General features: G+C 52.0%; 6 protein-coding genes across 6 annotated transcripts; 2 read left to right on the plus strand and 4 right to left on the minus strand.

The window, feature by feature from the left end:
• Positions 1-416: 416 nt before the first annotated feature.
• Positions 417-3,459, minus strand: PV07_06086 (uncharacterized protein). The gene is made up of 6 exons (XM_016393033.1): positions 3,026-3,459; positions 2,958-2,973; positions 2,792-2,894; positions 2,506-2,742; positions 1,362-2,454; positions 417-1,310 (listed from the first exon to the last, which is right to left on the minus strand). Exons 1-6 carry the CDS (start codon positions 3,127-3,129, stop codon positions 680-682), a joined length of 2,184 nt encoding a protein of 727 aa, XP_016250552.1. The 5' UTR covers positions 3,130-3,459; the 3' UTR covers positions 417-679.
• Positions 3,460-3,490: 31 nt separating this feature from the next.
• On the minus strand, positions 3,491-6,702 carry PV07_06087 (uncharacterized protein). The gene is made up of 4 exons (XM_016393034.1): positions 6,557-6,702; positions 4,615-6,392; positions 4,410-4,562; positions 3,491-4,354 (listed from the first exon to the last, which is right to left on the minus strand). Exons 2-4 carry the CDS (start codon positions 6,085-6,087, stop codon positions 4,325-4,327), a joined length of 1,656 nt encoding a protein of 551 aa, XP_016250553.1. The 5' UTR covers positions 6,088-6,392; positions 6,557-6,702; the 3' UTR covers positions 3,491-4,324.
• A 157-nt stretch (positions 6,703-6,859) lies between these two features.
• On the minus strand, positions 6,860-7,901 carry PV07_06088 (uncharacterized protein). The gene has a single exon (XM_016393035.1). The coding sequence runs from the start codon at positions 7,822-7,824 to the stop codon at positions 7,483-7,485; it is 342 nt and encodes a 113-aa protein (XP_016250554.1). The 5' UTR covers positions 7,825-7,901; the 3' UTR covers positions 6,860-7,482.
• A 626-nt stretch (positions 7,902-8,527) lies between these two features.
• Positions 8,528-10,964, plus strand: PV07_06089 (uncharacterized protein; the record flags this gene model as incomplete). Its single annotated transcript, XM_016393036.1, has 3 exons — positions 8,528-9,136; positions 9,186-9,326; positions 9,373-10,964. 3 exons carry the CDS (start codon positions 8,528-8,530, stop codon positions 10,618-10,620), a joined length of 1,998 nt encoding a protein of 665 aa, XP_016250555.1. The 3' UTR covers positions 10,621-10,964.
• A 567-nt stretch (positions 10,965-11,531) lies between these two features.
• PV07_06090 (uncharacterized protein) lies at positions 11,532-16,365 on the plus strand. The gene is made up of 2 exons (XM_016393037.1): positions 11,532-15,572; positions 15,628-16,365. The coding sequence occupies exons 1-2, from the start codon at positions 11,876-11,878 to the stop codon at positions 15,729-15,731; spliced, it is 3,801 nt and encodes a 1,266-aa protein (XP_016250556.1). The 5' UTR covers positions 11,532-11,875; the 3' UTR covers positions 15,732-16,365.
• Positions 16,020-17,366, minus strand: PV07_06091 (uncharacterized protein). Its single transcript, XM_016393038.1, has one exon. The coding sequence runs from the start codon at positions 17,283-17,285 to the stop codon at positions 16,809-16,811; it is 477 nt and encodes a 158-aa protein (XP_016250557.1). The 5' UTR covers positions 17,286-17,366; the 3' UTR covers positions 16,020-16,808.
• Between the last annotated feature and the right edge of the window lie 4,586 nt (positions 17,367-21,952).

The following is a 21,952-nucleotide window of genomic DNA, read 5'->3' on the forward strand; positions in this document are numbered from 1 at the left end:
AGGTAGGCACCCTCGCTGCGGTGCCTCAGTCACGCGACAGTGACGCGAACTCACATGCCTAGCCCCTACCATACAGTACAAATCTATCAAACTGGAAACTATGCAGACTGACAGCATCTACCGACCTTCCCTTTCTATAGGATTCAAAGAGCACGCAGATATGGCTGACTGCAATATCAGGCGGTCATCCGAACGATCTTTATGCCGATCATTCATCGCCTGAGATATACTGTACTGTAGTAAATATATGCCTACTAGGTAGCGTCCGCAAAACTCAGTCGGAATAGTAGTAGTCATAGTCCCAACTGCTGACGATGTCCCTGCAGCTTGTCGGTCCGTCGTCATCGTAGTCCCCTCTGACAAGGTTGGCCTGCTTGAGATTGCAACCAAAGGGGATTTTGTGGTCGTTTGATAAAGTGCGCAATTGCACGGAGTGACGAGGCTTCGCGTATGACGGCGCTGCTAAAATCTTAAGCTCGATCATATTTTGCTACATTCTGCCGCCATCGAGGCCCATTCTACCAAATTTCCGCCCTTTGCAGCGAAAAGGCCGCTTCCCAGCGATACGTATTTGACTCCGTGCTAGCCCAGTAGAGGCTTGGAAGTCAGCCCCTTGAGATAAAGATCGACAAAAGCCCTGTCACAAAAGAAATAAGAGCAATCGAAACCAGATAACAATTTAGTTACCCTCCTCCTTAGCATTCTCGGTCGAGCCTGAAGGACCAACAAGCGTGGGAGCAATCCTCCGTCTCTTCGACTTGCTTTCCTCCTTTTCGCTTTCACTTGTTGCCCCATCTCTCTTGCCCAAGACGGAACCACTAATGGAGCTTGTAGCAGAATGTTGCCCGCCGTGGACACTTGCAGGAGTCTGAGGTGGCGTTGTCATGGGTGGAATGGCCACCGGAGGCCCGGAATTAGAGGCTGTCACCAGGGGCACATGCCCCAAAGTAGGAGTAGCATTGTTTGGAAGGCCTGAAGTTTGAATCGACGTCATTGTAGCTATCGATGACTGCGAATTGGATCTTGTCGGACTTCCGGGACGAAGAATAAATGGTGCTGGAGAAGGCTGCGATGGTGGTACAGGAACAGGAGATGCTTTTGTCAGTGAAGGAGACGCCGTAGCAGTAGGCGTGGGAACAGGTGTTGAATTCGCAGAAGAAGTTGGTAAAGGTATCGATGTTGTAACAACCGGATGGCTGTATGTTGGATGGGGGCCTGTGTAAACCTGCCCCAATTCACCCGGTGCGAACGCCAAAGTCGAGCAAAAGCCGTCCGTAGAGGACATCAGGAGGGTAAGGCCATCATTTGACCTGCGTCAACTTGTCAGCAGCATTCTTGGAACAGACCGTTTCAAAATTTACCAGGTCAAGTCTGAAAACGTAGCGTAGTGGAGGTTGCTAACAACGCAAATAGGTGTCGTTTGTTGAGTGTCGTAGACAAACACTGCATCCTGCGTCGCCACAGCGTAGATCATTCGATACGGGAGGGAGAAGGCTGGTGTCGGTGCAGGGCTGGCAGGCTCTCCGTCGAGCGATGGTTTCGGTGAAGGAGCGGACATTGAATCAGGACCAGGAGTAGTGGCCGACAAAGGTGGAGGCTCCATAACCATTGATGGATTCTGTGGGACTATAGGATCTGGTAGGAGCGGTATCTCCTCGCTCGCCGACGAGGTGTCGATCGTGATGTGGTTTGTCGGTTTTGGGGTGGACCGCAAGGTATAGAGGATAGGAGAGCACTTGACCGCCACGGAGGGCTTCTTGTGCCCTGGAAGGTGCGCCACTGGAGGCTTGTTGAAGCCAGCTCTGGTGTAGATGTAGACCGTGTTTGTCACGTCGTCCATGGTCTTCATTGGATCAGACGCCGTTGGGAAACTGGTCTTGTAGTGTCCCGCAGGTGTAAACAACAGGCTGCCGTCCGGTGAGAACGTGAGACGACGGAAGAAAGAGGTCATGGTTTCGTTGTGGTACAGATTCGTGTTCTTGACGGCAAGACCCATGGCTGCATTCAGACTCGGGGACGAAATTTCTGGTCTCACAGCTGGCAGCGGTAACGAAGGTGCTGGCGAAGCAGATCTTCGGAATGAAGGTGACGAGCCAAATGATGACCGCCGGCTTGAGGTTAGAAGGGGAGGATCCATAGGGAGAGGTGTGGTCAGAGGGGTTCCTGGATTTGAGGGCGCAGGGGAAGCAATGGCCAAGTTGTTGGCACTTGAGTTCGATGCACGGTGCGTTAACTCTGCCGGTGCTGGGCTGTTGGACGATATTCGCCTACCGGGCAGATCCATCTTGTTGAACTTTCCGTGAGTGGAAAGTGTGGGCGTGCCATCTTTGAGCTTGAGAGCATAGATGTGAACCGAACGATCCGATGACTGGGTTGCAACAAACTCATTGAGAGGGTCCCAAGCCACACCTTGCACGAAATGGCTGTGTTCTGCTATTTGGCGGATCATGGTCCCTAAAGCAAAATTAGCCGTGCCATGTTCGGGAGGTGGCCATTTCAACATACCGGTATGTGCGTTAAAGATCCTCGCAGTGTTGTCAACTCCCCCTGTGATGAAATATTGACCATCTGGAGACCAGGCCAGATCATAGATTTCTGCTCCGGTAGACGTTCTGCACATGTGTTTGATCCTCCATGTTTCCTTATCATCGGCATGTTCATCGGTCATGGTGGCCATGGAAGATTCGGAGGGTACCCAGAGAAGGACGTTGCCATCGTCCCCGGCCGAGGCAAGCATTTCACCTACGTTCCCGTCAGCATGCAGTACTCAGACCGGCGTTGGGAGACAAACCTTTGGGGCAAAATCGGACGACATTGACGGGTTGAGTGTGTCTGGTGAGGGTTGATAGATATGTGACTTTTCTCTCCTCGCCCTGAGCTTCAACGCTCCATAACTATTTTCACCCACATCAGCAACCTGAACCGAAGAAACCAACGAAAGGGGAGGAATTTTATACCCGGACATTGTTATCACTATTCCCCGTTAGCCAAAAATGCCGGATACTGTTGCATTGAGAGAACTCACTTTCCAGCCGTAGCTAGCCTCCCTTTACCATGAGGATCGAAGTGGACCGAATAGATGGGCTGGCTCTCTTGGTGCCACTGAATGAGAAGCGGTCCGGCTTTCATGACGGCATTGGAGAGTGGCCTCAAAGGCCGCTTTATGGAGGATCAAAATGGCAGATTGAAGTTGTGGAAATCGGAGTCGTAGAACATGCACCGGCTCTCGTTGCCGCTGGTGTAGAAGTAAGATGCGGTGGGTGGACGGCAGGCGGCAGAGGAGCTTTCGTTTGCCTTCCGTGAAGCGGAGATGGACAACGGGCACGCGGCAGAGGGAGCTTGCTGAGTCAAAGCATGCAGTCAAGCGGACCAGAGTACTCTGCTCCCATCACTGAGTATCGGAACAGAGGTTGAAACAAGGGCTATTGGTAGTCTGAGCAGCAACGGCGCAGTTCAACTACTAGTCGTACAGACAAAGACGGGCGGCATGCCTCGTTGTGGAGGGTTGCCAATGTGCTCCGCAGCCAGATTGGAATTGGGCGGCTCGCCAGGTGGAGAAAAGGACCAGCCCTGATCTTCCAACGCTACTGGCACTTCACAGGCACCTCACAGCTGCTCAACCCTCCCACACAAAACCTGGACCTGGAAACTTTGACGCGCTCGTGCCTCTATCAACCACGTCCTGCGGCCTGGCGCGTCTGACCACATCAACCCGCCCATTTCGACCCTGGGGCCAATCCTGCAGCGACGACCATCCTTTTCAATGTGAAACAATTCATTTCTGGTGGGATTGGTGAAATTCTATTGCGTTTCCCCCGTAGCATTAGGTCATCACTCGACATAGACTTCTTGCTCCTAGAGCTCCAAATAATACCATGTGCCAGCTGCCTGTCTTTCGCTGGGTCCATGCCCTCCAGTTGATTCGGCCCTCCAGGCCGCAATAGTACATTCCCAGCAAGACTGCAAAATCTCTGCTCCGTTACTTCGACTCGACTAGCGTCGATCGAAATCCAAATTGCTGTGCGAAAACCGATTCGCTTTTCCGAAGACGTAGCTTCCTAAAGCTGTCTGTGTCTCTGTGCGTTGGAATAACCCGGCTGCGCCAACCGACGCCTATTGAACTAGAATCAATCGAAATGGCACGGAGGCCATGACGGCAAGGTCTGGGAGATCTTGCACCCAACCAGGATCCGGTCATATACTTGGTCCGTGGCCCATTGTCTGGATAGAAACGAATGGCAGGATCGACGTTGCCGGAAATAAAGGGTGTAACGAACGCAGGAATGATTGGAATTGCTTTCCTTCTTTTGGTTTCGCGGTCTCTTTAAAAACTCTGGGCGGACACTTGTGCCGGCTGCAAGACCCATTAGCTTTGGAATCACAGGTTTGAAAAAGATTGGACCACGCACCGGACTGTTGAGCATATTCTGGCGAGCATTTCTGCCCTTCTTGATATGACTCTTCAGAGCACTCGAATCCAACGGCTTCAGCAACTCAAAACTGCACAGCAGATTGCTGGACACCGACATCACGGCCCCCCAGTTGTCAAACTCTCCGCAGTACTTTGAAAAGGGTTAGCGACGTTTTCTCCATACGATGGATTGATACACTTACGTTGGGCGCAGAGAAGACTGTGACAAGCAAGCGGTCGTTGAAGAACTCATATCCGTCTTCGACGACCATGTGAGCTCGGCAGACCAGGTCGAAATCGTGGCGAGCCAGAAAGTCGACGATCACCTTTTTACCAAAGCAATAACTGACTCCTCGTTCGTTTGACTCCCAATCTTGATCCATGTCCGCTGGATCACTCCACAACAGATCATTCAACAGCCCATAATCAGGAACGTCTGTCGGTCGCGCAATCTGTCGGATATCGTCCATGTGGGAAAGAGACGGTGACAGACCGCCATGGACACAGAAGATTTTATCCGCCACAATCGCAGCAATCGGCAGGCAATTGAAGGTGTCGATGAATGTCTTCCAGATCTTGATGTTGCACCTTCGTTTGCATTCGTCGTAAAACCCATAAACGCGAGTGACATTAGCACACTCGTGATTACCGCGAAGGATGAAGAAGTTTTCCGGATATTTCAGCTTGTAGCAAAACAAGAGTAGAATTGTCTCGAGAGACTGTTTTCCCCGATCGACATAGTCGCCCAGGAAAAGATAGTTCGCATTCGGAGGGAATCCGCACATTTCAAAAAGTCGGATCAGATCGTTGTACTGACCATGAATGTCACCCACAATTTTGACCGGTGCCGTGAGCTCTAGCAGTGCTGGTTGAGATAGTAGCACTTCTCGCACGGCGGTGCAGATTGCCGTAATCTCGGCGTTCTTAAGGCAGACAGCCTTCGTCACCTTGGTAGTGTACCCAGCATCTAGGAGGCGAGAAATCATGTCGTCCAAATCCATGTCATTCACTTCGCTCATGCCCATACCACCTCCTGGAGAAGCACCTGGCAACTCTGCCAGTTTGGCCCGCAATGAGGCCTTGGTCTCCGGAGCTCGAGGGTTAATCTGATTTTCACGCTTGACCAAGATGGAATCACCGGCCTTTTGTGTAGATGAGTGGACGTGCGCCTGATGAGGAGCTTCCTCAGACACTGCGCCTACCTCACCGGTCCTCTGAGCACGATCCACCGACTTGTGACCTTTACCCACGGATTTGGACTGAGTCGGTGACGGTGGTCGCGCGGGTGTGCTGGCACCTGGTGACGGAGCTTCGTCGTCGTCATTGGGCGATACGGGAGATTCTACAAGGGGATTGTTTGTGATCTTCTCTCTGGGTACTCGAGAAGAGCCCGAGCGGCCACTGGCAATCGAACTGGCGTCGGCCTTGTCGTTGTTGGGGCCTTCTGACCCCGCAAGGGTTGAGCCCGAGGCTCTGGGGCTGTCGTTGGCCTTGTCATCTCCCGAGCTCTTTATTTTGCTTCGAATGGATGACCGAATGGACCTAGAGGAACTCTCCCTCGTATCGGACTTGGATATCGAGGGATACTGTTGTAGAGTATCCGGAAGATTGGAGGAAGAGCCGCTCTTTAGTGGGGTTCTGGTACCATCGCTGCTCTTTGACTGTTGTTGGCCCATTGAATTCTCGGCCTAGCAAAGGTATGGCAGGTCGCAGAAAAGAGGTCGGGGAGGGAAACGAGCGGGTCAAGGAGGTTTGAGGAGTGAGATAAGCAGCCGCTTTGAGGAATGCGTTTTGGCGACTTTATTCAAGGGCACTCTGGAAGGAGCACACTGGAAGTATGCTCAGACGAAATCCACCTTCTAATATTGGGGCGCAATGTCGCTGGGTTGACCGGCTTCGAGCGATGGACTTGGAGGCAGAGGTGACAAGCAGTGACTGTGCATGAAGGTGTCGCTAGTGGGATGAAGTTCCTTCGTCTCGCCTGCAGCAGAGAGAAGGCCAGAAGTCAGCAAAATCGTCCAGCACCAGCTTCAAGGTCAAGCAAGCTAGACGAGAGGGCTTCTTTGTAGGGATGGAAATGTCGCATGGGGCCTTGATGGTGAAACACGTTGCGTCACCGTGCGGAAGGGCTGGATAGGAACTGACCTGCGGGAAAGGTAGTGGCTGCGGACGGACTTGGTCAACAGAATCAGAGCAAGTAGCACGTAGATTGTAAATCTAAGGGATGGGGGCGGTGGGAAGCTGAGGACAGCGGTCTAGGGTTGATAAATAAAATGGATGTTAGATTTCGTGGAGGGAGCAACATGAAGGCCCGAAAGTGCAGGCAGGGCACCGCAGGGTTTCGTACACGGTCTAGTTTCGCGGCGCCAGGCGGCTGCCTCGTCTGGTTGGCCACCTGTTCGGCCATATCGGCTTCGTGGCCCAGAACATTCGAACTCTGGAGCCTTAGTGATCATTGCCTAAACCCCTAACTCCTGGTCACCACGCCTAACTTGGGCCGCAGGGGAGCCAGATGAGGTCACTCTCTGTACTACCTATTATTTTGGGGGTGCTACAAATCACTGCGATTGTCTCGGGGCCGAGCGCTTGCAAGTACATGAAGGAATAATGATAATAGTAAGCCCAAGCAGTCCCAACGTGGAGGGAGCGCACCTTGGCGCAGATCCAGACTAGAGTTTGCTCTTGTTTGTCCATGGCTGACGCTTTCTCTGGAGCTGATTCGCCTTAATCGCGGCATCCATTACATTGAGTTCCTTGATTCCTTCCTGCCTTGAGCGCTGCGTGAGCCAGCCTGCCCTACGGTCAATTATGACAGGAGGGCAAAAGTGCGGTGTGCGTCTTCACATGCCTCTGCGAACTGTGCTCGTAGGAAGGCCAGGGATTGTGCGTCCGCAAGGTGTTTGGCCATAGCTTGGCTCAGAAGGCTTGCCGTCAGGTAGGCAGCTTTGCTTTAGGAGAGGTTCCTCCTGTCTTCAACAATGCGAATGTAGTTTGCTCGAAGTTTTCCGTAGTTCGTGTGACAGCTTGAGGAAGGGATCTTTCCAAGGATCAACTTTGCAGTTCCCACCTCTTCATGTTCGCGTCCGAATCGACAAGGACTGGCTGCTGGGCCACTCCCTCTTCTCCTCGACTTCCATCTTTGCAATCTGCTTGCCTGGAATGACAATAAGGCCCACGAATCGCGATGTCATGTCCACTCTGCTGGCCTGTCCGGTAGCCTTCAATTTGTCGAGCGCGGCTTTTTCAGCTGCTTTGGACGGCATTCTGTACTCAAATGAGTTTGAGAGAATGATATTGCTGTCATTATCGGTACATCGAAATATTCCCGAAAATAGTCGCCCGTCTAGAACAGTGACATTGAACGTCTTTCCGAGCAAGGATTCGAGGAACTGTGTAGCCTCAGCCTCTTCCATGTTGGAGAAACAGAGCTTGCTTGGAAGGGCCCAAAGCCGCCTTCTGGTAGCTTGTTATGCGGTGTACCACCTTTGCGCGTGAACTGAGGCGAGAAGGAAACATTGAAACGGCACAATCCCGGAGAAATGTTGAGAGAGACTCAGCCTTGCAGCCGGGCTTGGCAACGAGGCGCAAAAAGCAGAAAGCTTTCCGTGCCAGTCAACAGTCTCGCAGCTATTACACACTTGTTTCCTGGATTCGGACATGCACACCGTGGACCTGCTCTTCTGCTAGTAAACAAGTGATGTAGTTGAAACCCCTATGTATCTAGCTAGGTAGGTAACCGTCAATCTCTTCTATGATCCCAAGGTGAGTGCAGAAATGATTACGTGCCCACCAATTCCAGCCTCATCTTCTTCTCACCTCCAGGACAGCGACTCGGAACTCATTATCTATTTGTTTTACTTCACTTCTTCCACTATCTTCACTACACACTCATCATCTCTTCCTGAACTTTCTCGATTTGATCTCCACTGTCCAATATTCCTCGCCAATTGTCTTCTCCGTGAACCTTGGGATGTCAAATATCTATTCGCGGATTCGTCTATCATCGGCAAAGGAAGAAAGACTCTCCACCTTCAACCGGGCGATAGTATAGGTGCAAAGTCCAAGAACAGATCAGATACCATGTCAAGGGCGTCCACGGAGGAATCTGTCACTACGATGGCTACGGACTCGTCGTTTTACGATTCTTGCTCAACCGGAAGTTGGGACACTGAGATCAACTCGGATGACGGAGAAGATTACCGTCGAGGTGATGACGACGATTTCCCTAGGACAGCACAGAGACTCAAGCCGCTTTTGACATTGAGCTTTAACAACTGGGGAAAAGAAAGTCACCAGAGACCCAGACTTCTGTTTCGGGCTTTCGAGCCTGAACACGGATTGCGTGCTCGCTGCTTTCTGGACATGCGTCCTTCAACACTTCCACCGCCACCGCCCACGTACGGCGGCAACAAATTCGGATCGTTGGTTTATCGACATCTTATCACAGACAAAACGTTTTCTTCCCCTTATTTGTCTTTTACACAAAATCCAAAAAGGGCGATAGAAGCACACCTCGCTAAGAGCTCAGCACACCTCTCTATAGCAGTCATTGACTATAATGTTCTCGAAGAGGAGATTAAGAGATTATATGGCACAGGCAATGGGCCTTGGCTTGTTCCAAGTATCGTCACAGACTATGGATTTAAGGACCTAAAGAAGATTGAAAAGGATCAGCCTGTTAAGCAGGGTGTCAAAGGGCAGGAGGGTTACACAGGAAGGGGCGAGGTGCGTGTTCCAGCACTATAACCAAACCTCGACTACTAACGAGATATAGTTCCTAATCTGGGGCTCTGTGCCCTGTGATCCTGTCGCTATCCTGTGTTGCGAGGAAGCCCTCCAGGTATATGAAGTTCTAAACTCGCTGAAAGATTCCGGATCAGTTATCGATTACGCCTCCGGTGTGTCTATTGGCCAAGTATGACTCGTTCAACTCGACTCCGGGTCTAAACTAACCGCTATAGTGTCTAAAGAGTATACCGTCTATGTACAAAGCAGTCGTGGCCCGAAAACTTATCAATGCCTTCAAGATTCCCGGGTATGAAAAGGCTCGCGACAATATTTATCTGAAGAAATTCATACAAGGAGTTGAGGCCAGTTCACCAGAACCTAGCGATTCGGATTCCCTTCCCGACGAAGTTATCTTGAGTCGAGTACGTAACAGGTCAAGGAGCGCGGAGACAGTCAAGTATTCTAAGTCGGCTCGGATGACAGAGAGGGTGCACGTCACAGTTGAGGCACGAGAGAAGATGTTGAGGTCTGCCAATACAGCCTTACCGTGTCCCGAACCAGCTGAAGATCTACAGGATCTTCTAGATTGTCAACTCGCAGAAATGGGATCAGAATTTGGCGTTACTACAGCGCCCTTCGACAGTCCTACATTGTCTCGGAGCAACGCTACAATATCGGGCTTTAGGAGAACACCTGACCAGAGTCCCAGTGAAGGAATAAGACTCAAACCAACCGAAGTGCAAATGGACACCGGCGGTGACCGGATGGAGGAAGAGGATAAGACTGCAGACGATACCGTCGAGAGTTCTCGACCTCAAGAACATATCAAACACGTCGATGACCCTGAGGTCGATATCTTCGCGTGGCAGGTGCGGTGGTGGGCGACGATTCCGACGCCAACTCCAACTCCACTTCCTGTTTACACGAGGGAGCTACATAATCTCTCAACCTCGCAGCCGAATGATTCGACGACAAAGTCTAACCGAACAGAGAAGAGAGACAGAGAACCTGCTATGACGGAGCAAGTGGTCATTCCCCCACAATGTCCAACAGCATGTCAGACAGAGAAGGAAGCATTATCGTCCAATATCATCGACTTAACGACGGAGGACACCAACTGTCATGCATCAGAAAAGGCGGCAAGTCTGAAGAATACCAACAGACTTGGGGCGAAAAGGCATCAGCGGAGACACGCAGTTACGAAAACAAGAACCAAAATTACCTCGAACTCGAACTCGACCTCGACTTTCAGGAAAGTCGACGTACGGCGCGGTAACTCTCACCGAATGAATTGTCCTTCCAAAGCCGCGCATGTCGATACCTCCATACTCAGCAGCCTGACCGAAGACGAGGACGAGATTCAAATCATCGCAGAAAGAAGATATCATAACCGACGTCGGCATGTCCGAAGAACTAAAACAATTATCACAATTCGCAGTCGGAGTTTGAGTGAGAGTATCATCTTCAATCAGCGAGGCTAAGACACGAATCCTAGGTCATCCAAATCGGTCGTCTCATCATCTCTCGGAATCGTGGCTCTTGCTGTCTTCTTGGGGCTGTTCAACCTTGTTGGAGAGGTGTAAATTCCGAAGGGCTACTTCTTTCTAAACACGCAAGGGCAGATTCTAATGTACGACATTCCTTGGGCATCGCTAGAGTTGCAGCTGTGAGGTGTATCGTACTGGGACAGAGCATTCATGTTTTTGCTGTCCATTTGCTATCGTGACGGCGGAGGAATTAAGTGTACACGCTTCATGCCAACTCATTGCTTCTACCTTCAAGCAACAGAGCTGTCAACGGCAGATAGAGTGACCCCCTCTTGAAGATACTGTGTTCCAGGCGAGGGCAATCAGCGTAACCCTGCTTCAATAACAGCCAAATCTTTCTTGTCTACCTTAGTGTGCTCAGTAGACCATCTCTTCTCCAGCGGTGGGCGACCACAAAGTTTTTCAGCTCGCCGGGAATGGTAGGATAGGCATCTGAAACAAAAGGGCAGGTCTGGAAGGAGGATGACATCTTGTGTCAACTTGATCAGGTATCTTGAAAATGAGCTGTTCCGTTGTGCCTGCGAAAGTGAGTAAAGGTCCAGCTAGAGAAACCACCCCTTCAACAGCCGGCTCAGTATGAGGATCAAAGACTTGTTTAAGCAAGCCATGCGAGTAGCCGACGCGCAAGCCAGAGTCAATGAGCCATTGTTGTTGACATCAAACGAATTTGCTGTGTTGGAATGTTTGCTGGGCGAGAATGTTCAGCTCTCGCCTGCGCCTGCGCCCTGACTTTCAGCTGTTCGCTTGAGCGCGGTCGATCGCATGCCGAGCCCTGAGCCTCCTAACCCATCTCGGCTTGGCTCCTTTGGCAACAGGAACTTAGCAAAGACGATGCTTTGCAAGTTCAGAGTGCAGGCACTGCAGTCGACCAAGTCAACCTCAAATCTCCCAATACACGACTTTTAAATTCCCTCTTGCTCGCTAGAAAGCAGGCATCGACCTCAAATCTCCCTTCGCCAAGTCCTTACAGGCCTTTGCCGTCCTCAAACGCCCCAAATCCCAAACTGCGCCCTCTGGGAAACCGGCCCCCTTCCGACCGCCTGCCCACTGACGCGTAGAAAACTTGCAATCCACATCACGGCCGACATATCCCTGCGCTTCCATGGTTCACATACTCTCATAATCCTCACCGTCAATCGAGGAGGGCGGATGCGAAGATGATCGCGCGGTTGGCGTTTTAATCAAGGAGATGTCGCGCCCACAGGGCACTCACTCTCACTCCAAGTTCGCTGATTTCTTCCCGACGGCTCCCAGCGTTCAGCAACGGAAATCTTCGAAGCTGCTTGATCTCGACCGCTCCCGGCCGCGCCGCCCTGACGATCGCGCAGAAGATGCCAACACGAAAGAGAACCCTGCTCGACACTCGCTGAACTCATCATCCACCGCGTATCACCCACGTTTACCCGCCAAACAGGACAACTTGGCAAAGACTCCCGCCGTCACTGTGGTTCCGGAAGAAAGCGACCCGTACGCAGGCGACCTTCTCAATGGTGTTGGCTCAGCAAGTTCGTCCAGTACCGCTTCATCGGTCTTTAGTGCTCCCGTCGCAAGCGCCGCCATGCCTGGCGCAAGTCATGTCAATTTCACCACTCTTACCCCTCTTACCAACTCCGACTCTCCTCCAAATGTTAAACTCATGAGCCCGACCGCTGACTCTGCCTCCCACCCCATGATGGGCGGCGGCAATAATGCGTCCACCCTCCATCAAGGGTCGATGACACCCCTCCACACACCGCCGACCCATCGAAGATCCGCGCGCGATGCCAATGCCGAAGTCAAAGGGACCAAATGTACCTACGATCCGGAACTTGACAAGACTCTGAACTCCAAGGACAAACGGAAGCTGAAAGCGCAGTTCGAGGATTTCGGAGCAAAGCCTCAAGACAACTTCCAACCTCCTGACCCGCGGTCGGCCATTCCCAACTACACAAAGGGTGTCGTGGGAAAAGGAAAAGCAAAATTTCGCCCTGCACCTTATAATCTCAAGTCGTGGGTGCCTGATCATGCAACCGCGGTTGCGCCGCCCCCCCCGACCACCGTCGTCGTCACCGGTTTCGACCCGATGACACCGCTGTCACAGATCAGTGCACTATTTTCCAGCTTCGGCGAGATCGAGGACTTGGACAATAAAACTGATCCGGTCACTGGGCGGTTTCTCGGCATCTGTAGCATCGCCTACCAGGACTGCGCCTCCTTCCAAGGCGGGGGACCGATCTCCGCAGTCCTCGCAGCCAAAACAGCATATCTTGAGGGCAAGCGCGGACAAAGGATAGGCTTGAAGACTGTGCAGGTGGCCATTGACCGAGATGGATCTGTAACGGAGAAGTTGGTGGAAAAGGCAATCGCATTGCACCGGAAAGAGAGTGGATTCACAAACCAGTCACGCATCCAACCGTCTCCATCTCCCTCAACACCAACAGCAGTCCAGTCACCAGGATTTGCGAAGTCTACCGGCCCGCCGCCAACTGCGCCAAAGGGGCCGTCAGGAAAGCCACCTTCTCGACCGCAGTCTACGTTCCAAGCCCCATTCGGACTCCCCGTTAAACCAGAGAGACCAAGCAAGCCTGTGGTCGCAACCGCTTCGCTTGTCGAGACGACGCCAATAGCCGAAACATTAAAAGTACCCTATATCTTCATCGCGCATTGTTACGTACCAGTTATGAGCACTACGATCCCGCACTTGAAGAAGAGGTTAAGGATGTATGATTGGCGGGATGTCCGCTGCGACGAGACGGGATACTTTATCACATTTGAGCAGTCGCGAAACGGGCAGATGGAGGCTAAGAAGGTGTTTCACGGCTGCCATATGCAGCCATTGTTTACATATGTGATGAACTTGGAATTACATCTCAACGGGAATCACAAGGCGGTCAGTGCAGCAGACGCTATACCTACGTCGACGGGGCCTGTCGATTTCGTCTATTCCAGGCAAGCTTATAGGCTAAGGAAAGAGCACGATCTCGACCTCGAGGAAGAAAAGCGACAGCGTGCAAGAGATTTGGATCCTTCTAGGGCTGTTGTGCAGCTTGTCATACAGGAGCTCCGGGATAAGCTGCTGGAAGATGTGAAATCACGCATCGCTGCCCCTGTCCTCTACGAGTATCTTGATCCGAGCAGACATGCAGAAAGGCGAAGAATCCTCGGTGTGAGTGATCCCGAGGGGACCCGGAGGCAGGGTTATGCCGATGAAGGCTCTCAGACCCCAGACTCGCGCCTGGGTACCGGGCGACGCCCGCTTGGAAGCAAAAACCTCAATATTCTTTCCCTGCCGAAAATTGGCAAGAGGCCTGGCGCAGACAGAGGCATGGTTGGTTTCCGTGATGAGAGAAGGAAAGCTCCAACAACGAGGCACAATGTCAGGCCGTTGTTTCACCAGCTGGCCCAGTTTCATGCCGACGACGATTCCGACGACGAACGGCGGACGTCGGTCACTCGTGACACAGAAGACCCGGAGAGCCGCCCTCCTAGCCGGATGAGTATGACCTCTATATCCGACGACGACGACGAACTTCTGCGCAAGGTGACAAAACGCCGCCTCCATGCTCGAGAGGAATCCGAGATGGGAGACAGCGTGGTCAAGGATGAGCTTGACGCGAGCAAGCAAACTGCGGAAGATCTCATCATCGCCAAACTCGAAAGGAATATTTACGAGATGTCCCCATCGTCGCGCAAACGAAAGAGGCTAGTGAAAGAGCTGGAGGCCCGTAAACGTCAAAAGGCAGACGACGAGTTGTTTGGCATTGGCCAAAATGACTTGGATCGGGAAGGATCAGAGGATATCAAAGTGGAAACTCCGATTGAAGCGACGCCTGATATCGATTCGGACGCTGCCAAGGTCAGGAAGCCGAAGCCGAAGAAGAAGACCAAGAAACAAATCTTGGAAGAGCAAGAAGCACTCCGACGAGCGCAAGCAGAGGCTGAAGCAGCTGAAGTGGTGGATAATGTTCTGGAATATGCTGAGGAAGAAGAGGCTCTCGCTGAAGCTGCCGAATGGAGGCCAGAAGTGGAATGGGGCGTCTCAGCCGTGGAGCCTTTGCCTACCGTCGATGACGACGATAATATCATTCCTGATCTTCGCGGATGGCAAGCGAGTCTGTTTGACGAAGAAGATCTTGAATTTTTGTCATCGGCAATGAAGTTGAAGAAGGCTATGGATATTGGCGATCCGATGGCGTGGGCCTGGAAACAAGAGCGGATTCGAAATCTCAAACCTGGGACGCAGCCGGGTGCCCTTAGGACGGAACCACCCATTGACGGATATTATGTTCCCAATCCATCCGGCTCGGCAAGGACGGAGCCTGTACGAAGAATCCTCGAGTCCGAGAAGTCGAAGTATCTGCCTCATCGCATAAAGGTTCAGAAGGCCAGGGAGAAGAGAGAGGCGGAAGCTAAGAAGGATCCTGGCAAGCAAGTCGTGGAACTGCCCAAAGCTTCTTCCCGCGGCAAGCGTGCCGACGATCGACGCACTGTCAAAGATCTGGACAGGCAGCGGGAGATGCTACAAGGTATGGGTGAGGACGCCGACGTCCTGCGATTCAACCAACTGCAGAAACGCAAGAAACCCGTCAAGTTCGCCAGATCTGCCATTCACAATTGGGGCCTGTATTCGCTGGAACGGATACAGGCAAGCGAGATGATCATCGAGTATGTGGGAGAGAAGATCCGGCAAGAAATCGCCGACTTGAGAGAGATCAAATACACCGAGAGTGGCATTGGCAGCAGCTACCTCTTCCGAATCGATGAAGGGACTGTCGTGGACGCGACCAAGAAGGGTGGTATTGCAAGATTTATCAACCACAGCTGTTCACCGAATTGTACTGCCAAGATCATCAGGGTGGGCGGCACGAAACGGATCGTCATCTACGCTCTGAGAGATATTGAGAAAGGTGAGTGCTGTCCGTGTTTGAACTGGGCGTGTGAAGGCTGACCTATTCTCTCCAGACGAAGAACTAACGTACGACTATAAATTCGAGCGTGAGATCGGCAGTGATGATCGCATCCCGTGTCTCTGTGGCTCGGCGGTCTGCAAAGGTTTCCTTAACTAATACTCCGGCATCTCCAGTGGCAGATGTTGAAATCCGTGGCGGGATCTGGCGGTTACATGCTTCTTTCGATGTTATAAGTGTGCATTTGAAAATATGGAAGAGCATTTGGGTCCGGCGTTCTCTTCCATGCGGCATGATGAAAGGACGGACATCTGACAAAAGTCACGGCACAGCATGGGTCCATGGAAAGGCTGGGCCGGGTTTTATCTTTGCATTGAGAGAATCGCCGAGGGCGGTGCCATATTGTGGGAGAGGCTGTGAGGAGTTCGCCAGGATCATCGTAATCCTATTTCAACAAGGCAGGGGTGTGATGAGTCGCAGGCAAGTGGCCGACAGTGAACGAACTCCGTTAACTCAACTCAAGTGATGGAGCATTACAGAAGGGACGACACCGCCAATGAACGAGTTGGAGAGATTTCTCTCTCTCTTTTTGTGTACTTGTATCATCTCAACCTACTGCTTGACAAGCACAGCAACTGCACGCCGCACACAGCCCGAAGGGTCTGGTCACCCTGAAGAAGGACATCTAAGTAGTCCGTACATAGAGTAGGGGCTAAAGTGCTTTGCCTCCATGGGCGGCGTTTCCACAGAATTGGCTGTTCTCTGTCCCCTTGATCGAACCTTTTCAACTGAGCAGAGAGAGGCATGTGCTTCTGAGAGACCTTCACCTCCTCTTTCGAGATACGACAGGCACACAACGTAACATCTCTCTTGGGTGACTGTTTCCGGAGCGGTGCTGGTAGAAGGTCGCTTCTTCTCCCACGCAAGTCCCCAGCGACGAACTGACAGCCCGACTTCCAACTCTCGCCCAGAGCCCAGAATGCGGTGTTTGCGAGCCCCTTGGTCCGTTGATGGCCGGGCCTGCTTCTGTGCAACCCACAATCAATTCCATGCTCCTCTCTTGCGTCTCATCGTGGGTGACCTTGCAGGAGTTGGGTAGGTGCAATTTCGCAGTTCAATTGCCCAGCCAATCAATCATATTTATCTCGGCGGCTGACGGCGGAGGTGTTCTGGAGCGAGATGTGACAGGTGCAGCGGTTTCTGTCTTTACTACCGCAATCCGTGTCTGGGCTCTTCTCACACCAAATGCGCAGGCAATAGAAAGTTGCCCACGCCTTCCTTGATGGGATATTCAAAGCCGCAGTTTCCACAGACCAGTTTCCCCTCCGACACACCGGTCTCGAGGAGGAGGGTGTGTAACTTCTTCAGGACCTCCTCATCAATCTCCGCCTCCTTTGGAGCACCCTCTTGTTCGTGGTCTGGCTCGTCACCTTCGACATCCATCTCGTGGTCCTCCTCCTTTGTTTCCGGGCTCATGTCGTCAAGATCCGCGGGGTTCTTCTCCGGGACCAGCGCCTGCAATCCCAATTCGGTCGCTGTGACGGTCAACGCCTCCCAGTTCACGCGCGGCAGGATGTTCTGCATGAATAACGGGTTGAACTCGATCTCGGTGCGTTCTAGCACGGCGTCCTTGAAGTGCAGCGGGAACGAGGCAGAGGAGGACTTGCAGGCCTTGACGGCGCAGGTCAGGAAGTTTGTGGTGAGGAGCTTCATTTTTGCTGGCTCGACGGACTGGAGCAGAGAGCGAGAGAGAAATCAGAGGACTGGGTGAAGTGGAAAAAGTCCTCTCTTGCGCCAAGCCAAAGACCCGTCGAGACAAAGATCTTAGAAATTTGGTAGCAATATCCTGCTAAATACAGAGTTCTTAAAGGTTGGCTTGAGAGCAGTTCGGTACAACTTGGAGCAGTGTCGCTGGTTTCTACACTTGGTTTATTACGAAAAGTGTTGGTAGTAAATCATCAACGTTTGGAGTTGTCCAACTCCATGAATTTAATATAATATTGCACTCGAGGAAAAGGAACGCCCTTGTCTTCACCCAGTGCAACCAAGGATTGTCCATTCCTCTCTTCATGGAAAGATCCACCTCAACCACAGCAGAAAGTAGAAAAAAAGATGTCCGGCACGCAGGTGACTTTGCATCCATCACGGGAATCCGAAGACTCCCATCTCGAACGAAAAGCCTTAAAAGTGCCTCGATGCAAAATTCGGTCTAGTACGCCAATATGACCTACCACTCCATTGATGGATGAAGGAATTGGCGGTTGATTATGCGTTCATATTGTATTTTCATGAAGTGTAATGAGAGAAAAAGAGAAAAGAGAATCGGCAAAGCGTGGGCGGTTGTTCGGTTTTTGATAATATCCGGGGCCGGAGAATCTCTCTTGCCGGGGCTTGTCCTCTTTGAGCCTGGCGCAGAATCCGGCCTTGGCATCGACAATGATCTCGAGTTTTTTTCGCCCTTCTCTTTCGTGATCTTCCAAGCAACGTGTCCTTTAACAAACGCCATGGATGCCTTGCAGCAGCCGAATGAGCCATGTCTGGAAATGGGCGTCTCCTAGGCTCTTATGCTGAGATACCACCCATCCCTGGTTTGAGCTCCATCGTCCGCATTATGGGCAAGGCTTCACGTGTTGGAGGTCCACCAGGCGAACACGAGAAAGATCAAGCAAACGAATGCAAACCACTCCCTGTCCCAGCCTCGCCTCGTGCGAATGTCTCTTCCCTGCCCATTTCTCCTGGCAAACCCACAAACAGCCCTCAAAATATCGCGCCAGTCCTTCCTGGCTGGCGAGCAACCACACTCGGAAGCATCTTGACCTCTTCTCTCCCATGATCAAGACGTGGATCCAAGGGGACACTCCAAACTCCCCAATTCATCGCAAGTGGGAGACCAAAATCTGGGCTTTTAGCAGGGCCCTGTCTACTCCACCCTGCTTCTTCTGGTCCTGGTGAGGAAGCAGGACTATTTTCATGACAGACACTCTTTGCAGTACTTTCTCCGTTGTATGGCCGATCCAATGCATTTTATGACAGTTTTGCTTAGGGCCGAGATAACTCTTTAGGTGTGATTCAACATCAAGGCCCTTGTGAGAATTCCCACGACTCCGTCAAGCCTTGTAAGGGAGCAAGGATGTTCGATGTTTTATCATCTGCGAGAGCTGTTCGAAGACCTTGAACGATGCTCATCGAGAGTCATTGTTTTCACATGCCAGCCAGACCCAGCTTCAGGGAGGCAGAGCACATGCCAGCCTTTTCCCACCTGCGGACACCGTCATTTCGTCGCATATATATTTCAATCCAACCTCTTTATTTGTCTATTTGACATCTCATCTCCCATTTCTACCCATTCGCCTTCCATCCCTTCTGTTCTCAAACCTCCTTTACTCTGATCCATCCTGTGTCTCTATTCTCACATCCCATCTACCTCCTGCGTTCTTCCTCCATCGAACCTCACTTCATTCTCTTTCTGGCCTCATACCCGTAGCAGCTCTCTCGCCCAAGCTGACTCTTCTGTAAATGACCTTGGACTTTACTTCTGCTTATTTCTTCATACTTCTCATCCATCCCTCCTCGCCTTGACATCTTGACGCCATCATCTTCTTTGTCGTGTTTTCATCCTGTTCGTACGTGACTTCTATCTCTTTCTTGCCTTTCTGATCCACTCTTCCGTGGCTGTTCCCCTTCATTCCTTCTTGACGTTCACGTTGCCTCTCTGTTCAATGGATTGACATCATGGTCATGCCGCGGCAGCAAGATTGGACCAGGTATAATCAATACCTTCGAAAGCCCTACTTCTACTGGGACAATGACGGCCTCGGCTTGTGCTGCTGCATCAACGAACCTCTAAGTCACTCTCGCGCTCCATTGGGATTCGAAAGACCGCTTGAGACCTTTGCGGAACTCACTGCGGACAAACCGAGACACCCCTTCAGATTGGTGATCTATAAGAGGGTCTCAGTTGAGGATGAATGGCTGTGGAGATTCTGTGGCCACCGCGTGAATATGGGGGCTGTATCGACTTGTACTCAAGCGATCTCTCGATATCTCTTTCGGCTCTGGCACGATGAGAGCGGCGGCGAAAACGCCGAAGGACATTTTAAGAGTGAACGTGAAAAGCAAGGTATGTGCGCTGACCTGGAACTCATGGGGGAACAGGACATCCAGGAAAGTTTACGTGGGCACATGGGAAACGCAAAAGTCAGTTTCCAAAGCCCGTGGGTGTCACTCGCCACATCGCTGCTTTGGATCTTCTCCAGAGCTCGCGCTCTAAAGGAGCGAGGATGCCGGAATTTCAGACTTGCGATTGTCGACACGTGGAATCTTGGTCAGGGAGCCTACCTTTTTCACACCGAAGCGTTGCTCAGAGCGTATAATGCGGACAAAGGCCTTCCTTATCACAACATGGGCGTGCCAATGGTGTTGGTATGGAAAGAAATTCGTGCCCCGATGACAGTTGTGCGCCTGGACAAATTCTTTCCCAGTGTTTTGGAGAAGGGATACCTCAAGCCTGGGTACTTGAAATTGCAGCCTTTCCATTACAATCCGGCGGATTCCGAATTCACCAAGAATCACAGCGCCAAAAGGAAGAAAGCAGGTCGTGGGTCGGACAACAAGAGATGTGGGAGCCGCCCGCGCAAGCCAGCGGAGATTCGGAACAAGATATTTCCAGGCCTGTCGCCATATGAGGCGTTTCAGGAGATAATGCGCGAACAGCAAGCTCCATGGAGGTTCCCGTGGAGACGCCTTGCCGGCAGGCTGACCCAGGGGGAGCGGATTGGCCGGAGGGTGGACCATTTTCGCGTCCCAATGGCACCATACCAGCTTGACGAATACGTCGATTTTCTTAAAAGAGAGGTCACGGCGATTGAGTTCCAGTTCCCAATGTTGATTGCCCTGCTGTCGACTCGGACGAAGGAGGTGGAATACGACTCTATTCTCGATGCAATCCAAGACTGGGGCAGTAAGTGAGCATCTTAACCGAGTCAGTAACCGTCCCGCTAACGGCGATCAGGCGATGATCCGATGGTTCGCGCTCACAAACAGTGCATTGTGCGGGACAGTTCTTCGCCGAGCCTTCCAGAGTTGACCGTTTTTGAGAGACTGTCTCGAGACGCCAGTGAGAGGTTGGGGATCCCGGTTGTCAAGAATCAAAGCCTGCGGAAGTTCTGGGTCCTAAAGTCTCCGCACACTCAGATCCCTCAGCTTCAAAGCGAGAGCGAAAGGATATCGGACATCGTCAAAGGTCGCGAACAACTGTGTATGAGGCGCAAGGAAGAAAAAGCGAAGCGCAAAGCAGCCGAAAGGGCCAGCGCGAAATTGTGGAGAGATCAGGGGCCAAGAAAACGGCGCAAGATCGAAGCGCCTGGCCTGTTGTCGACGGAGCTGGGGGAGCAAGTCGACGGCTCCTGGACAAATTCATTCTGCAGAGATTCCTTTTGCGGCGCGGACGCCACTGCAGGCCGAGTTCCCACCCACGACTCCAAGCAGGAATCTCGAGCTGGCCTCGTCGAGGCTGCAAGCTAGGCATTAATACATCGGTCTCGAGCGATTTCACCTGGACGAGACTTTGGCGCCGGACACCACGACTGTCGACGGTGACGGCAGGAAAGGAGGCACAACTTCTGCGCCGAGTGCGAGGAATCTGCATCTCAGCCGGGCGAGGTGGGCATCAGAAATCGCCAGAATACGTGGCTGAGCTCCTTGGAGTGCTTGTGGGAACGCGCTCAGAAGGCTCGACGATGGCTTGCTGTGAGAGAGAGGGACTTTTCAGGCGTGCTGACATGGAGTGATGTGTGTGTGTGTCACTGGATTGGGCTTTTTATTGCTCTGAAGATGACGATGACGACGATAATGATGATTACGACAAGGGCTATGATGTGGACAAGTCAATTATGGGCGGTGCTGTGCAATTTTCGCGGCGGTATGTATCTTTGAAGCTTCTCTGCTTTTTGGTGTTTAGCAAGGAAGGGCAGTCTCAGTCAGTTTTTGGCCTTTGGCAGATATCGCAACAGACAGACAGCGAGATGGGTTTGAGGGAAATGTCGGTATGCTGGAGCAAGAATCCAATGGGTCTCTCTCTGTCTCTCTCTCTCTCTCTCATTTGTGCCGTATGCTGTCTGCTTTATGCTTCTGTCCTCGCCATCTTCCTCTCTCTCACCTCTGTCCCCGTCCTCTTTCCCGGCCTTAGTTCCCATACCTACAACGTCGCTGATCCCATTCCTCCAACCCTGACCCCTGCCCTCCTCTACGGCTTCACGATCACGGAAAGTCACCGAAGAACACGCGCCCTCTCCGCTAAAAGAACCGGGAACCGCTAGCCTTTTGTTTCATTGGGTACCCTTTACCTTGCCTAGCCAGCAAGGTGCGGAGTAACGTCCACA

Source organism: Cladophialophora immunda (assembly GCF_000835495.1).
Source record: "Cladophialophora immunda strain CBS 83496 unplaced genomic scaffold supercont1.3, whole genome shotgun sequence".
NCBI lineage: Eukaryota > Fungi > Ascomycota > Eurotiomycetes > Chaetothyriales > Herpotrichiellaceae > Cladophialophora > Cladophialophora immunda.

What these genes read in the sequence shown, in the direction of transcription:
- PV07_06086 (XM_016393033.1), bottom strand. Translation starts at nt 3,129, where the DNA reads ATGAAAGCCGGACCGCTTCTCATTCAGTGGCACCAAGAGAGCCAGCCC. An exon ending in CGTCCGATTTTGCCCCAAAG is followed by an intron (nt 2,743 to 2,791) that starts GTTTGTCTCCCA and finishes ACGGGAACGTAG; the next exon opens with GTGAAATGCTTGCCTCGGCC. An exon ending in ACGTTTTCAGACTTGACCTG is followed by an intron (nt 1,311 to 1,361) that starts GTAAATTTTGAA and finishes AAGTTGACGCAG; the next exon opens with GTCAAATGATGGCCTTACCC.
- PV07_06087 (XM_016393034.1), bottom strand. Translation starts at nt 6,087, where the DNA reads ATGGGCCAACAACAGTCAAAGAGCAGCGATGGTACCAGAACCCCACTA. An exon ending in CAGTCTTCTCTGCGCCCAAC is followed by an intron (nt 4,563 to 4,614) that starts GTAAGTGTATCA and finishes CCCTTTTCAAAG; the next exon opens with TACTGCGGAGAGTTTGACAA. An exon ending in AGAATATGCTCAACAGTCCG is followed by an intron (nt 4,355 to 4,409) that starts GTGCGTGGTCCA and finishes TGGGTCTTGCAG; the next exon opens with CCGGCACAAGTGTCCGCCCA.
- PV07_06088 (XM_016393035.1), bottom strand. Translation starts at nt 7,824, where the DNA reads ATGGAAGAGGCTGAGGCTACACAGTTCCTCGAATCCTTGCTCGGAAAG.
- PV07_06090 (XM_016393037.1), top strand. Translation starts at nt 11,876, where the DNA reads ATGTCGCGCCCACAGGGCACTCACTCTCACTCCAAGTTCGCTGATTTC. An exon ending in TCTGAGAGATATTGAGAAAG is followed by an intron (nt 15,573 to 15,627) that starts GTGAGTGCTGTC and finishes TATTCTCTCCAG; the next exon opens with ACGAAGAACTAACGTACGAC.
- PV07_06091 (XM_016393038.1), bottom strand. Translation starts at nt 17,285, where the DNA reads ATGAAGCTCCTCACCACAAACTTCCTGACCTGCGCCGTCAAGGCCTGC.